The sequence below is a fragment of the Bos javanicus genome, chromosome 8 (assembly GCF_032452875.1).
Source record: "Bos javanicus breed banteng chromosome 8, ARS-OSU_banteng_1.0, whole genome shotgun sequence".
NCBI classification, from domain to species: domain Eukaryota; kingdom Metazoa; phylum Chordata; class Mammalia; order Artiodactyla; family Bovidae; genus Bos; species Bos javanicus.
In genome coordinates, this window is record NC_083875.1 from 49,694,676 (window position 1) to 49,711,695 (window position 17,020).

A 17,020-nucleotide genomic window follows, 5' to 3' on the forward strand; every position below is an offset into this window, starting at 1 on the left:
TCTTCTTGAATTTTCTATTTGTCTTTAAGGTAGAAAATAGTGTTGTAAAGGGAGAATGGAAAACAAAGATACCAAATCCTGTAAGAGAAAGTTCTTGATCCCTGAAATCCAGGATAAACCCTTGGAACTTAGTTCCAATGAAATCCTTGTCAGGTGGGGCATGACTGTGCAAGAAAGAGTGACAGAAAAGCTAGGGGATGACAATGAAGTGAGAAGAACCCTTGTGGGAAACAGATCTAGGAAAGGCTGAGTAAAAGAAGGTCCTGGAAAATTGGATAGAATTCAGAAAAATAAATCGGACTAAGATGGCTAATGTTAATCAATCACTTCCCATGTGTCAGGTACTATTTAAAGGACTTCATATACATTAAATGCATGTAATGCTTACTTCAACCTTAAGAATTCCCATTTCACATGTAAGGAAACCAAGGCAGAGAGAGGTAATGTAGTTTTCCCAAAGATCACACAATTTCCGAAGAACCTCATCCTTTAAAAGGATGAGCAGAGAGCTGGCAGAGAGAGAGTTTGTTTAGAACTGGAAATGGGGTGGGGGGCAGGGCGCGGATATGAGGATAGGGACAGACTCTGAGTTTGAGTGCACTTATACTGATGTTACTGAGATTTTAAATTCCAAAAACTTTGGTATCATTTTATAAAGTATTTCTTAAACTGGGATCTCTGTTTTATGCACCTTAAAAAACAAAGTAGACTGTAAAGTCATGAAAGTTAGGCATCAATGAGATCTTTTGTTTGGACTAGAAGCAGTCTCAAGCTTGAGAGCATGTATAGATCTTCTACTGTAGTTGCAATAGTTTTTTGTTACTCAGTCTTGCTTGTCTCTTTCCTCCACCTTGCTCCAACAACCAACATATTCTAATGATAATAAACATGAACACTAAAATAGTGCAAGAAAAATAACGTAGTTTAGGGGCTTGCTATACAAGGTAATTTCTCAGACACTATAAAATCCCTTATTTTGTTTGCAAGCAGGAAAGTTAGCTAATAACCATCTTTTTCCAACTCCTCTTGCAAGTGCAAATCCAATACAGTTCTTCAGTTAGGCACAGTAAAAAGAAAATGCAAAGGCATTTGAAAAAGCTCACCCATTTAGATTTAATTACATACATAACTGGTGTCCTCCCAAGTGTGAAAATGCTGTAACCAATAAATCAGACAATAAAATGCTATCTGAGCAGAACAGATTTATAGAGAAGATGTGTGAGCAATCGAAATTCACTGACTTGCTTGCACTGGGTATTTTTACCCAGAAAAGTTCTTATATGCAAGAGCAAATTCCTGCTCTTGGAATCTTGCCTCCTTTTGAGCACTTAGGTCAGTTAGTTTCCCTAGAGGGTGTTCTTGTGTAATGACTTTTAAATGAACAGGCTATATTAATCTTAAAATCATCTCTATATGTTAAAGAATCACTAGATCTGTGTTTGTATCTATATTTTGAGGACTATCTCATTTGTCCACTACTGTTTCTCACATGTTTAATTAATAACTACTTAATGAAGCTTAGTTCAGTAGAAAGAATATTTCATGTTAGAGTTTGCTGGAAATTCACAGACAAGGAAGACTTCAAACTTTTGCAAACCAAATTTTTAAAAGATGTGACATTCAGACTACCAGAAAATGTGACATTCAGACTATCAAAATATCTTCCCAGTATCATGGGGAAAAACAAAACAAAACTATGTTATAATAGTAAGGGGATAGATAACTCAATCATTGCCAGTGGTTTTGATCTTTATAAAACGAATGCATTTTTAAATGTATTTACTTTGGACTGAAATATCTTGCAATGACAAACAGAAAGTTGGGAAAACTGGAGTCTTGTTATCTGTTAGGCGTGCTTTTGCCAAGTGCAAAATCTTTGGAGGGTATAGTCTCATCACATTTTTCATGTTCCCATTTGGAATAAAATCAAACGGACAAAAAAATATTTTCCCTTTTAATAAAACCTTGTAAAACTAATACTTTAATACACTTTATAACTGTTGGTCAACCATGTTAAAGGCACAATCTGATCTCTGCAGACACTTTTCTATGGAAAAGAGCCAGTCAGCTGAACAACTTCCTCATTTGTTGTGCTTATGAAAATGAAAATTTAACAGACGAGAATTTCAAAACCATCCATGGTTACAAGTAAGGAAACAATAATAGCAGGACTTTATCATTAACTTACAGTGCTCTTGGAATTTCCTTGGTTAAGTCAGACAGCAAAGTGGCTCTCCCTGAGTGGGAATAGTTCCTTTCTTACTTTCCTTTCTGCATCACACCATAAAGCTCACTTCTTAAATGATCTTGGTTAGATTGGTTTTGTTATTTGTTTCTCTGAAAGTTCTAGGCTCTGACTAGAAAGCAGGAATGTAACAGTGTGAAACTGGCAAAGTTCAGAGATACTCTTAATTGACTTAAATAGGATCCATTTCCTCCTTCTCCCTAACTGTGGATTTTTAAGTCTGGGTCTGGCTCCTGCTCTTTTTTCTCTAAATATTTATTAGCTAACAATTACATGCCGGCTCCAATGGCAACAAATTTGGCTGAGAAATAAATAAGAAGGCTTTCTTTTCCCAAATATGCTAAATAATGCAAGGACCATGTAGTTATTTGTAACTGGAGTTTTCCTTCATCCAATTATCAGATTCAGGTCTTTCAATTTCAACACTCATTTGACATATATAAAAATCATGTTACTTCAGTATGCTCTGTTTTACTTCACTATACTCTGTTTCTCTCTCTCTTTTTTATTTTCCTTTAAAAAAAAACAAAACGATTTCCCATTTGTTTGCCTGTTTCCAGTAAGTTGCTCTAGTAAGTATTTGCCTCTCTTGTATATGCTGGGTACTCTGCCTAAAGTTAATAGAACTGCTTAGTAAAGTCCACTGAATCCTGGCACAAGAACCTATTACAGTGAAGAGCATTCCTTTTACTTAGAAATATTTTAAGAAATAAATTTCTGAAAAGTTGCCTGATACGATTTAGAATTCATTATGTGATCAAGACACTAAACCCAGACCTGCATTTTGCAAGCCTTTTATTTTTATATTTGCAAAGGGCTCTCTACACCAGTTTACTTAAATTGACCTTTTGTGCTTTAAATAAATGTAGTTTTTATAAAGCTGAGGCAAAGCAGCAAGCAGAAGTTGTACTAACCTTAGTATATTTAAACTGCAAATTGGTGAGTGGGGCAGGTACGTCTGGCATGGCTGAGGACGACATTGCTGGTTCCGCTCCTGGAACACAGGTGACAGGCTCAGCGATTTGGTTCTGATAGAGCACTTGGCTTTATTTGTTCCTTTTTATCTGCTTGGGCTAAGGTTTATTTGCATACTGGGATATGATTGGATGAACAAACTCTGAGCAAAAAGAAAACGACACTACTTATTTGTAACACCTAGAGCAGGAAGCCCTTGACTTTAAACTTAAATCCTTAAGAAACCAGTGCTCCAGTATTGAAGCTGCGTCCGGAGTCAGGGCACTATTTGCAGACGAATTAATTTACAAAGCCGAAACCTGTGATAAGTGTAGGAAGCACAGCTGCTCTGGCCACTAAGGCCAGTTATTATTTTTTTGGCTTTTCGTGCTTTTTATGTTACTGTGAAACTTTCTGTGTTCTGACAGACTTGGAATCAGAGAATTCGAGGATTGAAAAGGAATCTCAAAGGGCACTTGTTCTTTGCAGAGGCGAGTGAGGGAAGGATCCTGGCCAGGTGTCTTTAGGACAGTGCTATCGGCTAATCTGTCCATGTCCCAGAAAAGCAGGGTGCTTTTCGTTAGGTCCCCTCTAGAGACCCTACCCCAAGGCCACTTTAAAAGAATCATACCCATCAAATGTATTTCAGTGCTTGGTAAGCAGACCTACTAGGATTTCAGGAGCTCTAAATTATCTTTATTTAAATTATCTTTATCTTTATTTAAATGGTCTTTATCTAAATTATCTTTTATATGTGGGAACAGAAATGTCAGCAGGATTTTTTAGGGAACTCAGACTGTGCTGTCACACACTCACCACAATAGCAAATGGCAATATCGTCTGCTAAAACTTGCTTAAAATGAAAGTAACCTCTGGTTTTGGAAGTTGGCTGGTATTTATCAATCACTGACGCAGGCAATTGTACCAAGAGTGAATTTAAACAGGACTCTTGAGTAATATAGGTTCTTAAAATGAGATTAATGTTTCAAGTTGGGAACATTCAAAAAGGACAAATTTTAACTGTACTACTCCCATTTTTAAGTATAAAAGTTTATTTTATCAAAAGTCTAGCAAAAGTTACAGTCAGAACAAGATGGAAAACGTTGGGTGCTTTTAATCAATTACCAAGAATTAAGAGTAATAATTATTTCTTCCAGTGAAAAGCGCCAGCTTTTCCACATATGGGATTTAAGTAGGGAAGCTAAGGTTTGTTGAATAGTTACTCCTAATCAGGGGCAGGAACCGTACTTTCTCTTTTCGCCCTCACTGGGTTCCCCACTTTACAGACATAAAATAGCTTGTTTACGAACACCAATCTTATAAGTACAAAAGCAAAATTTCATTTCAGGCCAGTGTGACACCAAAACCTTGGTTCTTATTCTCATTTATTCTCCTTGTCCTCCTCTCCATAAGAGCGTTCCCAGATGGGCTCGAGAGTCGGCTGTTTTGTTCTCTGAGTCGTCACCCTCACAGGCCCTCAAGCGTAGCCTTTTATTTGTCTAAGATGGGGGTCAGCAAACTTTTTTTCTGTAAAGAGAGAAAGATTATTTTCTGTTTTCTAGGCCACATAGTTTCTGTTTTGATTTACTCAACTCTACAGTCAACCAATACCATAATACACTTTGCAATACAATTTTATTTACAAAAACAGATTCAGCTCATAGGTCAGGCCCCTAGATGCTAAGACAACCATCCCTGAGGTCCTTGCCTCCACTGTGCCTCTGCTTGAAGACTAGACAGAAACTTCTGTGCTGTTTCATTGTTTTTTTCTCTCTCTCCCTATCCCCCTCACTCACAATTTCATTCTTTTTGAAAAATCTAATTGTTTTCTCTCTTAAAAATGTGTTTTGAATTAAATGCACAATTACACAACAGCTGTTACATAACTCACAGAGTGGTGCTCTGGCCAGGCCCAGACAGCTGTGTTTTGCTACTTTCTTCTGCTCTCAGCTTTGCAGTTGTTTGTGGAGTCAAACACTTGTCCAGGCAGTCAAAGCTCAGTGCTTCACAGCACACTTGCTGTGTCATCTCACTGTTTATATGCTCATTCTTAATCATATTTTATTGAATAATTACATAAGAATAGGTCCCTTTATGCCAGATATTACAGAATGTAGGTAAAAGGAACAGCTATGAAACAGGTTACCACACCTGCCCATTAAATTTTTACAAATATTTACCGAGTATCTTCTATGAGAAAAGAATTGTGATTAGAGGATCAGGAACTCTCCCACCTTAATCTTTCTTGAAGGGCAGATCTTTCTTATCCAGAAACCACAGAGCCTGAGATCTCTGCTTCTGAAATAAGTATTTATATCACCCATCTCCTAGAATTTGTCTTGTAGAATAGTATGTTCTTAGGAGTGTTTGCATGGGTGAAAGGCTGAGGAGATCATTTCCCTCCTTTATAAAGGGAAAATGGCTTTGGTGAAAACTCAGGGACAAGGAAGCCCCACTTCAAGACTGGGTCAAAGCTCGTATATTTTTATGTACAATATATATTGTATATTTTAGCAGGCTTATGCAGCAGAGGATGGGCTGGAAATTAAACTTGGGAGTCATAGATGAAGTATGTTTAATCATCCTTTCCTTCTTAGGGGCAAGTTAAATTACACACACACACCTGTGAAGGGGTGGGAAGAGGAGCATAATTTAATTTTCTTTTAAATCTGACTTCTTTTAGTCCTTGGTGAAAACTGTCATTATCCCAAGAACCATACAGACTAGGTCTCCAACCATGGCTGAAACTGCTATCTCATAGTATAAGGAATCTCTCTAAAACTCCTCTAAAACTCAAGCCTTAGTCACTGAAAAGCTATTGGGGCCTAAGCTTCTCGCAGTCACATGAGTAACTGAAATAAAAAACATGCACATTTAACACACATAATGGTTATATGTGGTGAAATAACCACACATTGGTTATAAATGGTGAAATAAAAAATTGCTGATCTTCACATTTTCTGATTTCAAAACCCAGAATCGATCTGTTGGAGCTGAACTTGCTTTGCTTAGTGACATCTGCTGTCCCTGACTCTTCAGTGTCGCCTTCAGCATCACAGGGTGAGTCTGCTGGGTGGTTAACCCAGCGATGGATATGACCCTTTGCTTTTGATCACTGCAGTTTCAACAGACACCACATGGGTTCACATGCCTGTTTGGCTTTTAATAATTTGGAAAAAAAGTGGCTCTTGTTATGTGATGAGAGAATCTGTGCTTGACTGGCAAGTTGGTATTATAAAGGGAGGTGGAAGAAGCATTAGAGTGTGTGAACATATCTTTTTGTGGGCTAATTTCTGTTCATCTGACATCCTTTGCCCATTAGCAATGTTTTATTTTTTAACCTTTGATTTCTCCTGCTCCTCATATATCCTATCAACTGTTTTCTCTTTGTCTTGTGTTACTAAAATGGCAGATGCCCCTCTTACCTGATACAACCAGGATACTAACTAATTAGAAGGGTAACTAAAAGAAACATTAGATTAAAGCCTCTATAAGACTGTTTTAGTTTAAGTAGATTTTTGCTGAACTTCACAGGCCAAATCCATTTCTTAGAGCTGGGTCTGCTGCTCGAGCTTGAAATAACCTTGCACGAATAGTGTTCACATTGTTTTTGTTTCCTCAAAATGCAGAAAGAAGTTTAAAGCCATTAAAGACATCTTTGAGGCAATCTGCATGCAGACTACTTTGAGAGTTTTATACATTTTCTCGTTTTTTTTTACAATTTTCTTATGTATAGATTGTTAGTATGCCAGCGTGTTTCATAATTTGACAAGATTGAGTGTTTACATAACACTCAGTTTTGTTTTCATAGAAATCAATTGCCCTTTCCTCCTAATAAATCAGCAACTTAAATAACATTTAATTCAACCATGCTGTTGAAATACTAGGTTCACATGAATGATAAGAATTTGGAGCAAAGAGATTTGACTACTGGTAAGCAGAGAAGATTGTTTCCAAAACTGAGTGTATGTAGACATGAGTCTACATATTTTTTTCTCTTTTAATTTATTTGTATTAAATTTTTTTTAGAGTCAAATATGCCATATATGTGTACATGCATGCTAAGTCACTTCTGTCGTGTCTGACTCTTTGAGACCCTATGGACCATAGCCCACCAGGCTCCTCTGTCCAGGAGATTCTCCAGGCAAGAATACTGGAGTGGGTTGCCATGCCCTCCTCCAAGGGATCTTCCTGATCCAGGGATCAAACTCATGTCGTTTATATCTCCAGCATTGGCAGGTCGGTTCTTTACCACTAGTGCCACCTGGGAAGCCCATAACATGTATAGAAAGCTGCAAAAATCATAACATTTTCGTAGTAACATCTCAACAAAAATCATGAAAGAAACAAAACAAAATAATCACCACTGGGGTCAAATAAAGAACAATATTAGAACCTCAGAGTCTACTTTGTATATCCTTTCTGTCACTATGTCCTTCTTCCTCACCCCAGATGACCAGTAACTTAACTTCTAATGCCACACGTTCTTTTCTCCCTGGTTTTGAATTTGTAAACAAATTATACAGTCAAAATATTCTTACAAAGGAAATTCAGAGGTGCAAGTTAATCTGGGAAGTGAGTTAAATCATGGTTGTAGGTAAAGAAAGTTTCTCAGGGAGTACTCTCCACTCAAATGTCGTCCAATAAATATAAATTATAAGTGCAAAATGCACAGCAACAAGTTAGCATTTTTAAGTCAAGGGTATTTTTTTTTTTACTCCCAATCCTGGCACATGGAAGGGTGCAGAGAAATGACCCTTTTCCTATAGAGTTTCTCAGAGCTTAATAATGCTTGGCAAACTGCACTAAATTATAAAAATACTCAACCCTTATTCTATGTCTAGAAATTTATTTTAAGGAAACAATCAAATATGTCTAAATTATGAATCAGTATCTTTAGAATAATATAAAATTTAAAATACTAAATGGTTTAGATAAATCCTGGGTTAGTGAAAAAAGTAAACAAATACTTGGGGAATTTTTGTGTTATGCTATAAATTATTTTTTAAAAAAACAGGTTAACAGGTTATAATCCTGTGTACTATCTGTAGGTATGCTGAGAAATTGTGCTTTACTTTTAGTATTTGGCTGAAATCTGCAATTTGCCTTTGACTTTTGCCTCAGTGTTTGGAAAGCTAAATAGCTGAATTTTGACTTTACTGTCATTTCTGCCATTCTCAATTTATGCATGATAAAAAGAAACATGTGATTTCTTTTTGTTATATTTTATATAATTTCCCAGACAGAATAATGACTTCTAAAGATATCTCTGGAAGCTGTGAAAGTCACTTTATACGGTAAGAGAAATGTAACAGTTGTAATTTAATTAAGGATCTTGAGCAATTATTTATTTTGGATTGTCAGGGTGAGTCTTAGATGCAATCCCAAGTATCCTTAGAAGAAAGAGGCAACGGCGATTTGACCACAGAAACAGGAGGTGGCTTGGTCACTGAAGCTGCTAGCTTTGACAAGTAAGGGGCCAGGAGCCAGGGAATGCAAGGAATGCAGTTCTAGAAACTGGAAAATACAGGGAAGTGGATTTTTCTCCAGAATCTCTGGAGGGTGCTGGCTCAACCCATCCCTCTGACCTTGACCAGTGAAACTGATTTCAGTACTCTGACCTCTAGAGTTTTAAGAGAATAAAGTGTGCTGTGTTAAACCACAAAGTTTATGGTAATTTGTTACATCAGTCATGGGAACCCAATATATAATCAATGTAAGCACGAGTTCAGGGTTGCTAAATAGTGCAAGCTGTTACTGATCACATGTTCTGCATGTTGTTCTGGTTTATTGTTAAAATCTAAATATTCCTATTCAAATAAAGGAAAGCCTCCCCTCCCATCTGACCTTGGCGTAGAAACTTCTCAGGTGCTTGATATCTTGAAAACTTTTCAGTTTCAGTTTCAGTATAAATGTATATTCATTCAATTGCAAAAGTAAAATGCGATAGATAATGCTGTTTATGAAAGCCATTAATTTTTTAAATGATTATTTTAGCTGGACAACATCAAACCTGGTTTGAATTTGCTTCCTTTAATTCATTCCCACATTTTAAAGTTATATGTACCCAGATCTATAACCAAAATCCCAACTTAAATTTCAGGCTATACATTCCAGCTGCTTGTTGGTTACCTGAGCTACATGTCACATCTAGTCAAATAGCTGGGTTTGAAAATGGAGAGCCTGCATATTTGTTTTATGTGGACCATGCAGTATGATTGAAAAAAAAGAAAAGAAACATTTACGTAAAAAAACAAATTTTAACTTGAACATCGGAAGACTCAAAGAGTATTTTAGCCTGCCTACCCGTTGGAATCAACTAGGGAGTTCAAAACAAAACAAAAGAGATTCTGATTCAATAACAGGAGTTTGAGCCCAGCTGTTAAGTCGCTTCAGTCATGCAACCCCATAGATGGCAGCCCACCAGGCTCCCCCATCCCTGGGATTCTCCAGGCAAGAACACTGGAGTGGGTTGCCATTTCCTTCTCCAGTGCATGAAAGTGAACAGTGAAAGTGAAGTCGCCCAGTCATGTCCGACTCTTAGCGACCCCATGGACTGCAGCCAACCAGGCTCCTCTGCCCATGGGATTTTCCCGGCAAGAGTACTGGAGTGGGGTGCCATGGCCTTCTCCATGAGCCCAGCTATTGGTATGCATTTAAAGTTTCTCAGGTAATTGTAATGTGTGGTCAGCTGTCTGAACCACTGAAGCATCTCTAACTCTATTTCCTCATGTTGTTCAGAGTTGGAGAGACATGCACATCACCTGGAAAACTTTTAGAAATGCAAATTCTCAGGTTCCATCTCAGACCAACTGAATCAGAATCTTTGGAGATAGGGCCCAATAATCTGTGCTTTAAGGAACCCATCAGGTGATTCAGAGTTAAAGTCAAGTTTGAGCACCACAGCACTAAACATAGACCCAACCTATCTCTAATATTTAGTTCAGCCTATTTTCACTCAATTAAGTTAACTACCTAGTCTCTTAGTTCATATTTTAAGACCCCCTGATTGAACTCACTGGCTCAGTGGATAAAGAATCTGCTTACCAGTGCAGGAGATACAGGACACTCAGTTCAATCCCTGGGTTAGGCAGAGGAGGAGATGACAACCCACTCCAGTATTCTTGCCTGGATCTGGATAATCCCATGGGCAGAGGAACTGGCAGAATACAGTCCAGAGGGTCGGAAAGAGGTGGACCCGACTAAGTGACAGAGCACGCACACACACACAATTGAACTCACTATCCTTTCTCAAAATCAAACTTTTTTCTTGAATTTCCCCCTTCTGATTATGACAAAACAACATTGGCCAAATTTCAGGCATCTGTGACTCCTTGCCTTTTCCCTGTAAAACTATTAATTTTATTTATTGAAGTAATTATTACCTTCAACTGTCTAGTGTCCTGACATTGTAGGTCTGGATTTTAAAGAGCAAATCACTCTCATACTTTTAATCCAATCTAAGAGTTTCTGATTACAAGAGTCTTTGTTAAACACATATATTTAGTACATTTCTACTTCTATTGTGATGACTCATGTACTTTATGCTTTCTGTTTGTCCTTATATCAGTTAGGATTAGGTTTGGTGCCCATCATGAAAAATCCAGAATAAATACTCAAAATGGAAATGGATTTCTCTTTCACATAAACAGATATTATAAACTGCTCATCCAGGGTAGGCGTGGTAGCAGAGTTGAGAGATACAGAGGCTCCTTTCAGCTCACTGCCCCAGCATCCCTGAACTATGACTCTTGGCCTCCTGATAAGAGAAGGCTGCCAGAATTCCAACCATTACATTCATATTCCAGGATTCAAATGGAGAAAGGGGAGGAAAAATGACAAAAGACTAGAGGACCCTCAGTGATCAGAGTTTAGTCACATAAACACACTTAACTATAAGGAAAAATAAAGACTGTACACTTTTTTCTGGGCAGCCAGGCTCATGGGTCAAAATCAGTAATTGTAATATTAAGAAGGGAGGACTATTGCAGAGGTAACTGCATACTCTTTTTCTTCTTATCTCTCTTCTCTGGTGTGGAGTACAATTTCTTTATTCCTCCATTTTCACTTCTTTTCTTGTTTAGAAGAAATATATATTTTTATTTGTCAAACTATAAATTTTAATGCACTTCATTTAAGGATATAAATTTCCTTCTAAGCATGTCTTTAGCAACATCTACAAGTTTGGATAGGGCTTCCCTGGGTGCTCAGCAATAAAGAATCCACCTGCCAATGCAGGAGATGCAAGAGATGCCATTTCAATCTCTGGGTCAGGAAGATCCCCTAGAGAAGGAAATGGTAACTCCATTTTTGCCTGGGAAATCCCATGGATAGAGAAGCCTGACAGGCTTCTGTCCATTGGGTTGCAAAGAGTTGGACATGAATTTAGCGACTAAACAACAAGTTTGAATACAGTAGTTTTATTTTTTCAGTCAATTAAAAAGAGTTTCTAATTTTCATTGTGATACCTTCTTTGACTTATAGTTTATTTTGGTGTGCATTTCTTAATTTTTCTATTGGTTGGTTATCTTACATTACTAAGGCTATCATGTACTTGCCAATTTAACATTGCTTTATCTTACTTGTGAATTGAACTTGTTATCACTATTCAGTTCAGTTCAGTCGCTCAGTTGTGTCCAACTTTTTGCGACCCCATGAATCACAGCATGCCAGGCCTCCCTGTCTATCACCAACTCCCAGAGTTCACTCAGACTCACGTCTATTGAGTCAGCAATGCCATCCAGCCATCTCATCCTCTGTCGTCCCCTTCTCCTCCTGCCCCCAATCCCTCCCAGCATCAGAGTCTTTTCCAATGAGTCAACTCTTGGCATGAGGTGGCCAAAGTACTGGAGTTTCAGCTTTAGCATCAGTCCTTCCAAAGAAATCCCAGGGCTGATCTCCTTCAGAATGGACTGGTTGGATCTCCTTGCAGTCCAAGGGACTCTCAAGAGCCTTCTCCAACACCACAGTTCAAAAGCATCAATTCTTCAGCGCTCAGCTTTGTTCACAGTCCAACTCTCACATCCATTCAGGACCACTGGAAAAACCATAGCCTTGACTAGATGAACCTTTGTTGGCAAAGTAATGTCTCTGCTTTTGAATATGCTATCTAGGTTGGTCATAACTTTCCTTCCAAGGAATAAGCATCTTTTAATTTCATGGCTGCAGTTACCATCTGCAGTGATTTTGGAGCTTAAAAAAATAAAGTCTGATACTGTTTCCACTGTTTCCCCATCTATTTCCTATGAAGTGATGGGACCAGAAGCCATGATCTTCATTTTCTGAATGTTGAGTTTTAAGCCAACTTTTTCATTCTTCTCTTTTTTACCTTCATCAAGAGGATTTTTAGTTCCTCTTCACTTCTGCCGTAAGAGTGGTGTCATCTGCATATCTGAGGTTATTGATATTTCTCCCGGCAATCTTGATTCCAGCTTGTGCTTCTTCCAGCCCAGCATTTCTCATGATGTACTCTGCATATAAGTTAAATAAGCAGTGTGACAATATACAGCCTTGATGTACTCCTTTTCCTATTTGGAACCAGTCTACTGCTCCATGTCCATTTCTAACTGTTGCTTCCTGACCTGCATACAAATTTCTCAAGAGGCAGGTCAGGTGGTCTGGTATTCCCATCTCTTTCAGAATTGTCCACAGTTTATTGTGATCCACAGTTAAAGGCTTTGGCATAGTCAATAAAGCAGAAATAGATGTTTTTCTGGAACTCTCTTGCTTTTTCCATGATCCAGCGGATGTTGGCAATTTGGTCTCTGGTTCCTCTGCCTTTCCTAAAACTAGCTTGAACATCTGGAAGTTCACGGTTCATGTACTGCTGAAGCCTGGCTTGGAGAATTTTGAGCATTACTTTACTAGCATGTGAGATGAGTGCAATTGTGCGGTAGTTTGAGCATTCTTTGGCATTGCCTTTCTTTGGGATTGGAATGAAAACTGACCTTTTCCAGTCCTGTGGCCACTGCTGAGTTTTCCAAATGTGCTGACATATTGAGTGCAGCACTTTCTCAGCATCATCTTTCAGGATTTGAAAGAGCTCCACTGGAATTCCATCACCTCCACTAGCTTTGTTTGTAGTGATACTTTCTAAGGCCCACTTGACTTCACATATAAGACGTCCCTATTCATGTCTATGCTTTTTGCCTTCATCTGATAAATTATAGCCACAGTAGCTTTTCTTTGGGTTGGAATTTTTATAATATATATTCTTCCGTCTTCTTACTTAGAATCTCTGTGTCTGTATGTATTACATGTCTGTTTGGGCTTCCCTGGTGGCTCAGATGGTAAAGAATCCACCTACAATGCAGGAGACCTGAGTTTGATCCCTGGGTTGGGAAGATCCCTTGGGTCTGGCAACCCACTCCAGTATTCTTGCTTGGAGAATCCTCATGGACAGAGGAGCCTGGAAGACCACAGTCCATGGGGTTGCAAAGAGTTGGACATGACTGAGCAACTAAGCACATTAAATGGTCCACTATTGGGTTTTATTTACTTATACAGCTTAACAGATTTTCTCTAATTAGATCACTTATTTTATTGACATATAATATAATGTATTTATAAATTTATGTTTAAAATCTATTGTCTTACTAAATACTTTTATGTTACTTGCTTTATTTTTCTTTTCTCTTTTAAAAATTGATTTAAAATTTTTAGTTTTAAAATTAAACTAAATGTTAATTTTACATTTAATGTACATTCATGTAAATTAATTTAAAAATTAATTATTTATTCTCTATGTAATTTGGGGAATTTTATACTATTTTTATTATTTTAATAGTTTTTCAAATATTATGTATATTTTTTCACTTATTACAGTCTAAAATTAATTTGTACCTTTACTCTTTTCCTTGGCTAATCTTACTTAGAACATTTTAAACTCCTTTACATCTCTTCCCATAACATGTTATTGTTGGTGGATGTTTCTTTGAATATTTGTGTGGGAACCTCCCTGGTGGTCCAATAGTTAACAATCTGCCTTGTAATGCAGGGGACGTGGGTTCGATCCCTGGTCAAAAAACTAAGATTCCCACATGTTGCAGAACAGCCAAGCCCTCTCACGGCGGCATAGGAACCACTGAGCCCACATGCTCCAGAGCCTGTGTGCCACAACTAGAGAGCCTGAGTGTCACGTGTAAGATCCAATACAGCCAAATAAATTAAAAATATATGTATATTTGTATGCATGTTAATGTTATTAGATAATCTATTTTCCACTCCAGGTTCATTTAATCTCTTTCTCATGGCACAGCTCTTTTTGCCCTCTGGCTTCTGGTTTGGCTCAACCAGCAAGAAAGGGAGGGAGATGCTGACAGGAAAATGGAGTGCAGCAAGAGGGAAAGGCCAGGCCACTTACTCCCTTGCTTCTCTCCTGACTGAGTGGCATTCTGGCAGTGTTCTCAGAGGGCTGAGTCCTTCTGTATAACTGCCGGCCTTATTGAGTGTTCCTCACTGTAAAGTACTGGCTTTATTCACTGGGCTCTGAAAACACCATTTACTTTTCCCGTCTCCTCAATCTTTCAGCAGTGGTCACTGCTTTTCACCTGGGTAAGCTCTGGGTTATCCAGTACCTTTGTGGATTGTCCACCTTTCTGTAAGGAATTCCTTCATTACATCATTTTCAAAACTCCAGCCAGGTGTACCTTCTGTTTTTCCTGTGACCCTGGTATTATCCCTTTAGAATTTTAGATACATCTTTTTGTTTTGTTTAATTGTATAGTTTGTTTGTATAATTGGTTATGTATAATAACACAATAAGCACTACCAAACCTCTACACAAAACAAAGTACTTTGAAGATAACCTACATGTACACTTGTAGGTCCTACAGTCCATTGCTCTGTCCCTTCTCTCCTCCTTGGACGAGAAAATTAGGAAACCTGTGTTCATTATTCTCTTGATTGACTTCCATTGTATCTCTATATATTCCAGAAAATGGTATGTATATGCTTGTGTGTATGTGTAAGTGTATACATGTTAATTATTTCTAACTTTATAAAAATTGACTCTTTTTCTTTTTCTTACTTGGATGTTATAGTGATATGATTCATCCATAGTAATGTACATGACTATAGTTTTTTATTTTGACTGCTGGGTAATAAACTTTTCTGATAATAGAATTGATCATGGGTTTTGGGGGACTTGTATGAACATATTCAAGTATATTTCTACTGGCTATATATCTAGAATCAAATCTGATATTTCTTAAGGAAAAGGAATGTTAAGCTTTGGTAAATAATGCCACAGTGATTATATCAATTTGTACTTCTGTCTTCAATGGAAAAATGACCCTATGGATCCATATTCTTTAGCATTTGAGTCTCAGGCTTTTTAATTTTTAATAAAGTGATACAAGATGGTATCACATTGGGATCTTTATTTGTTCTTCCTTGGTTACTAAATATCTTGAGTACTTCATCATATGTTATTGGTCAGTTTTGTTTTTGTAAAAGTGTGTTTACATGATTTGCGCTGTTTTATTAGAATGCATATTTTAAGTACTTTTGTAATATTTAAAAATATACACAATTCTGATCATTAATCACATTATTAATGTCAGTTATAAATCTCTAAATTTATAAATCTCTCAATTTTACTTTATACACAGTATATTTTTAATGATCAAAGTGTTCTTAATTTTAATACATTTAAATTTATCAATCTTTTATTTTTACAATCAATATTTGTTGTGCTTTTTAAAAGAAAACTATCCAAATATCATAGACTAAAGATATGCTGATATCTTTTCCTACTAAGAACATTAAAATTCTATTTTTCCCTTTGAAGCTTATATGGAAATGATTCTTGTGAATAGTGTGAAGTGGGCTTCCCTGGTGGCTCAAACGGTAAAAAATCTGCCTGTAATGTAGGAGAGGAAGATCCACGGGAGAAGGGAATGGCAACCAACTCCAGTATTCTTTCCTGGACAAGTCCATGGACAGAGGATCCTGGTGAGCTACAGTCCATAGGGTCAAAAAAATTTGGACACAACTGACTAACTAGCATTGTCATTTTTCAGGGTATGAAGGAAAGTCAGTGGTGCGCTACAGCACTCATCCTAGCTCAGGAAACGTGATTGTTAACCTTTCAGGAATTTGAGTCAGATGACTTTACGTTGGTTGTTGTTGTTCAGTCACTCAGTCATGTCCAGCTCTTTGCAACACAATGGACTGCAGCACGCCAGGCTTCCCTGTCCTTCACTATCTCCCAGAGCCTACTCAAACTCATGTCCATTGAGCTGGTGATGCCATCCAGCCATCTCATCCTCTGTCTTCCTCTCCTCCTCCCACCTTCAATCTCTCCCAGCACCAGGGTCTTTTCAAATGAGTCAGTTCTTTGCATCAGGTGGCCAAAGTATTGGAGTTTCAGCATAAACAACAGTCCTTCCGATGAACACTCAGGACTGATCTCCATTAGGATGTAGTGGTTTGATCTCCTTGCCGTCCAAAGGACTCTCAAGAGTCTTCTCCAACACCACAGTTCAAAAGCATCAATTCTTTAGCACTCAACTTTCTTTATAGTCCAACTCTCACATCCATACATGACTACTGGAAAAACCATTAAACTCAATCATGGGTGGAGTATTTGTATTATGGGAATTGTCAAATGCTACAGACCAGTGCAAATCGGGGCTTTTTTGTTTTATTTTGTTTTTAGACAGTTGGTTTCCCAGCATAGCTTTGATAATCTTCTTTATGTGGATAAGCGCTTTTTCAAGTACCTTTCATTGAACATCTTGCTTTTCTTCAATAACTTAATGTGCTACCTTGTCATAGAATAAAATTTCATATAAATATGTGTGTTGGGGCAGGGTGTCT

General features: G+C 37.6%; 1 protein-coding gene across 1 annotated transcript in view; it reads right to left on the minus strand.

The window, feature by feature from the left end:
• The window catches only part of ALDH1A1 (aldehyde dehydrogenase 1 family member A1), a 53,482-nt gene extending 50,195 nt beyond the window's left edge, over nt 1-3,287 (minus strand). The window contains exon 1 of the mRNA XM_061425548.1: nt 3,160-3,287. Coding sequence (XP_061281532.1) covers nt 3,160-3,225 — 66 coding nt within the window. The 5' untranslated portion in view covers nt 3,226-3,287. The remainder of the gene's footprint in view (nt 1-3,159) is intronic.
• Nucleotides 3,288-17,020: the final 13,733 nt, after the last annotated feature.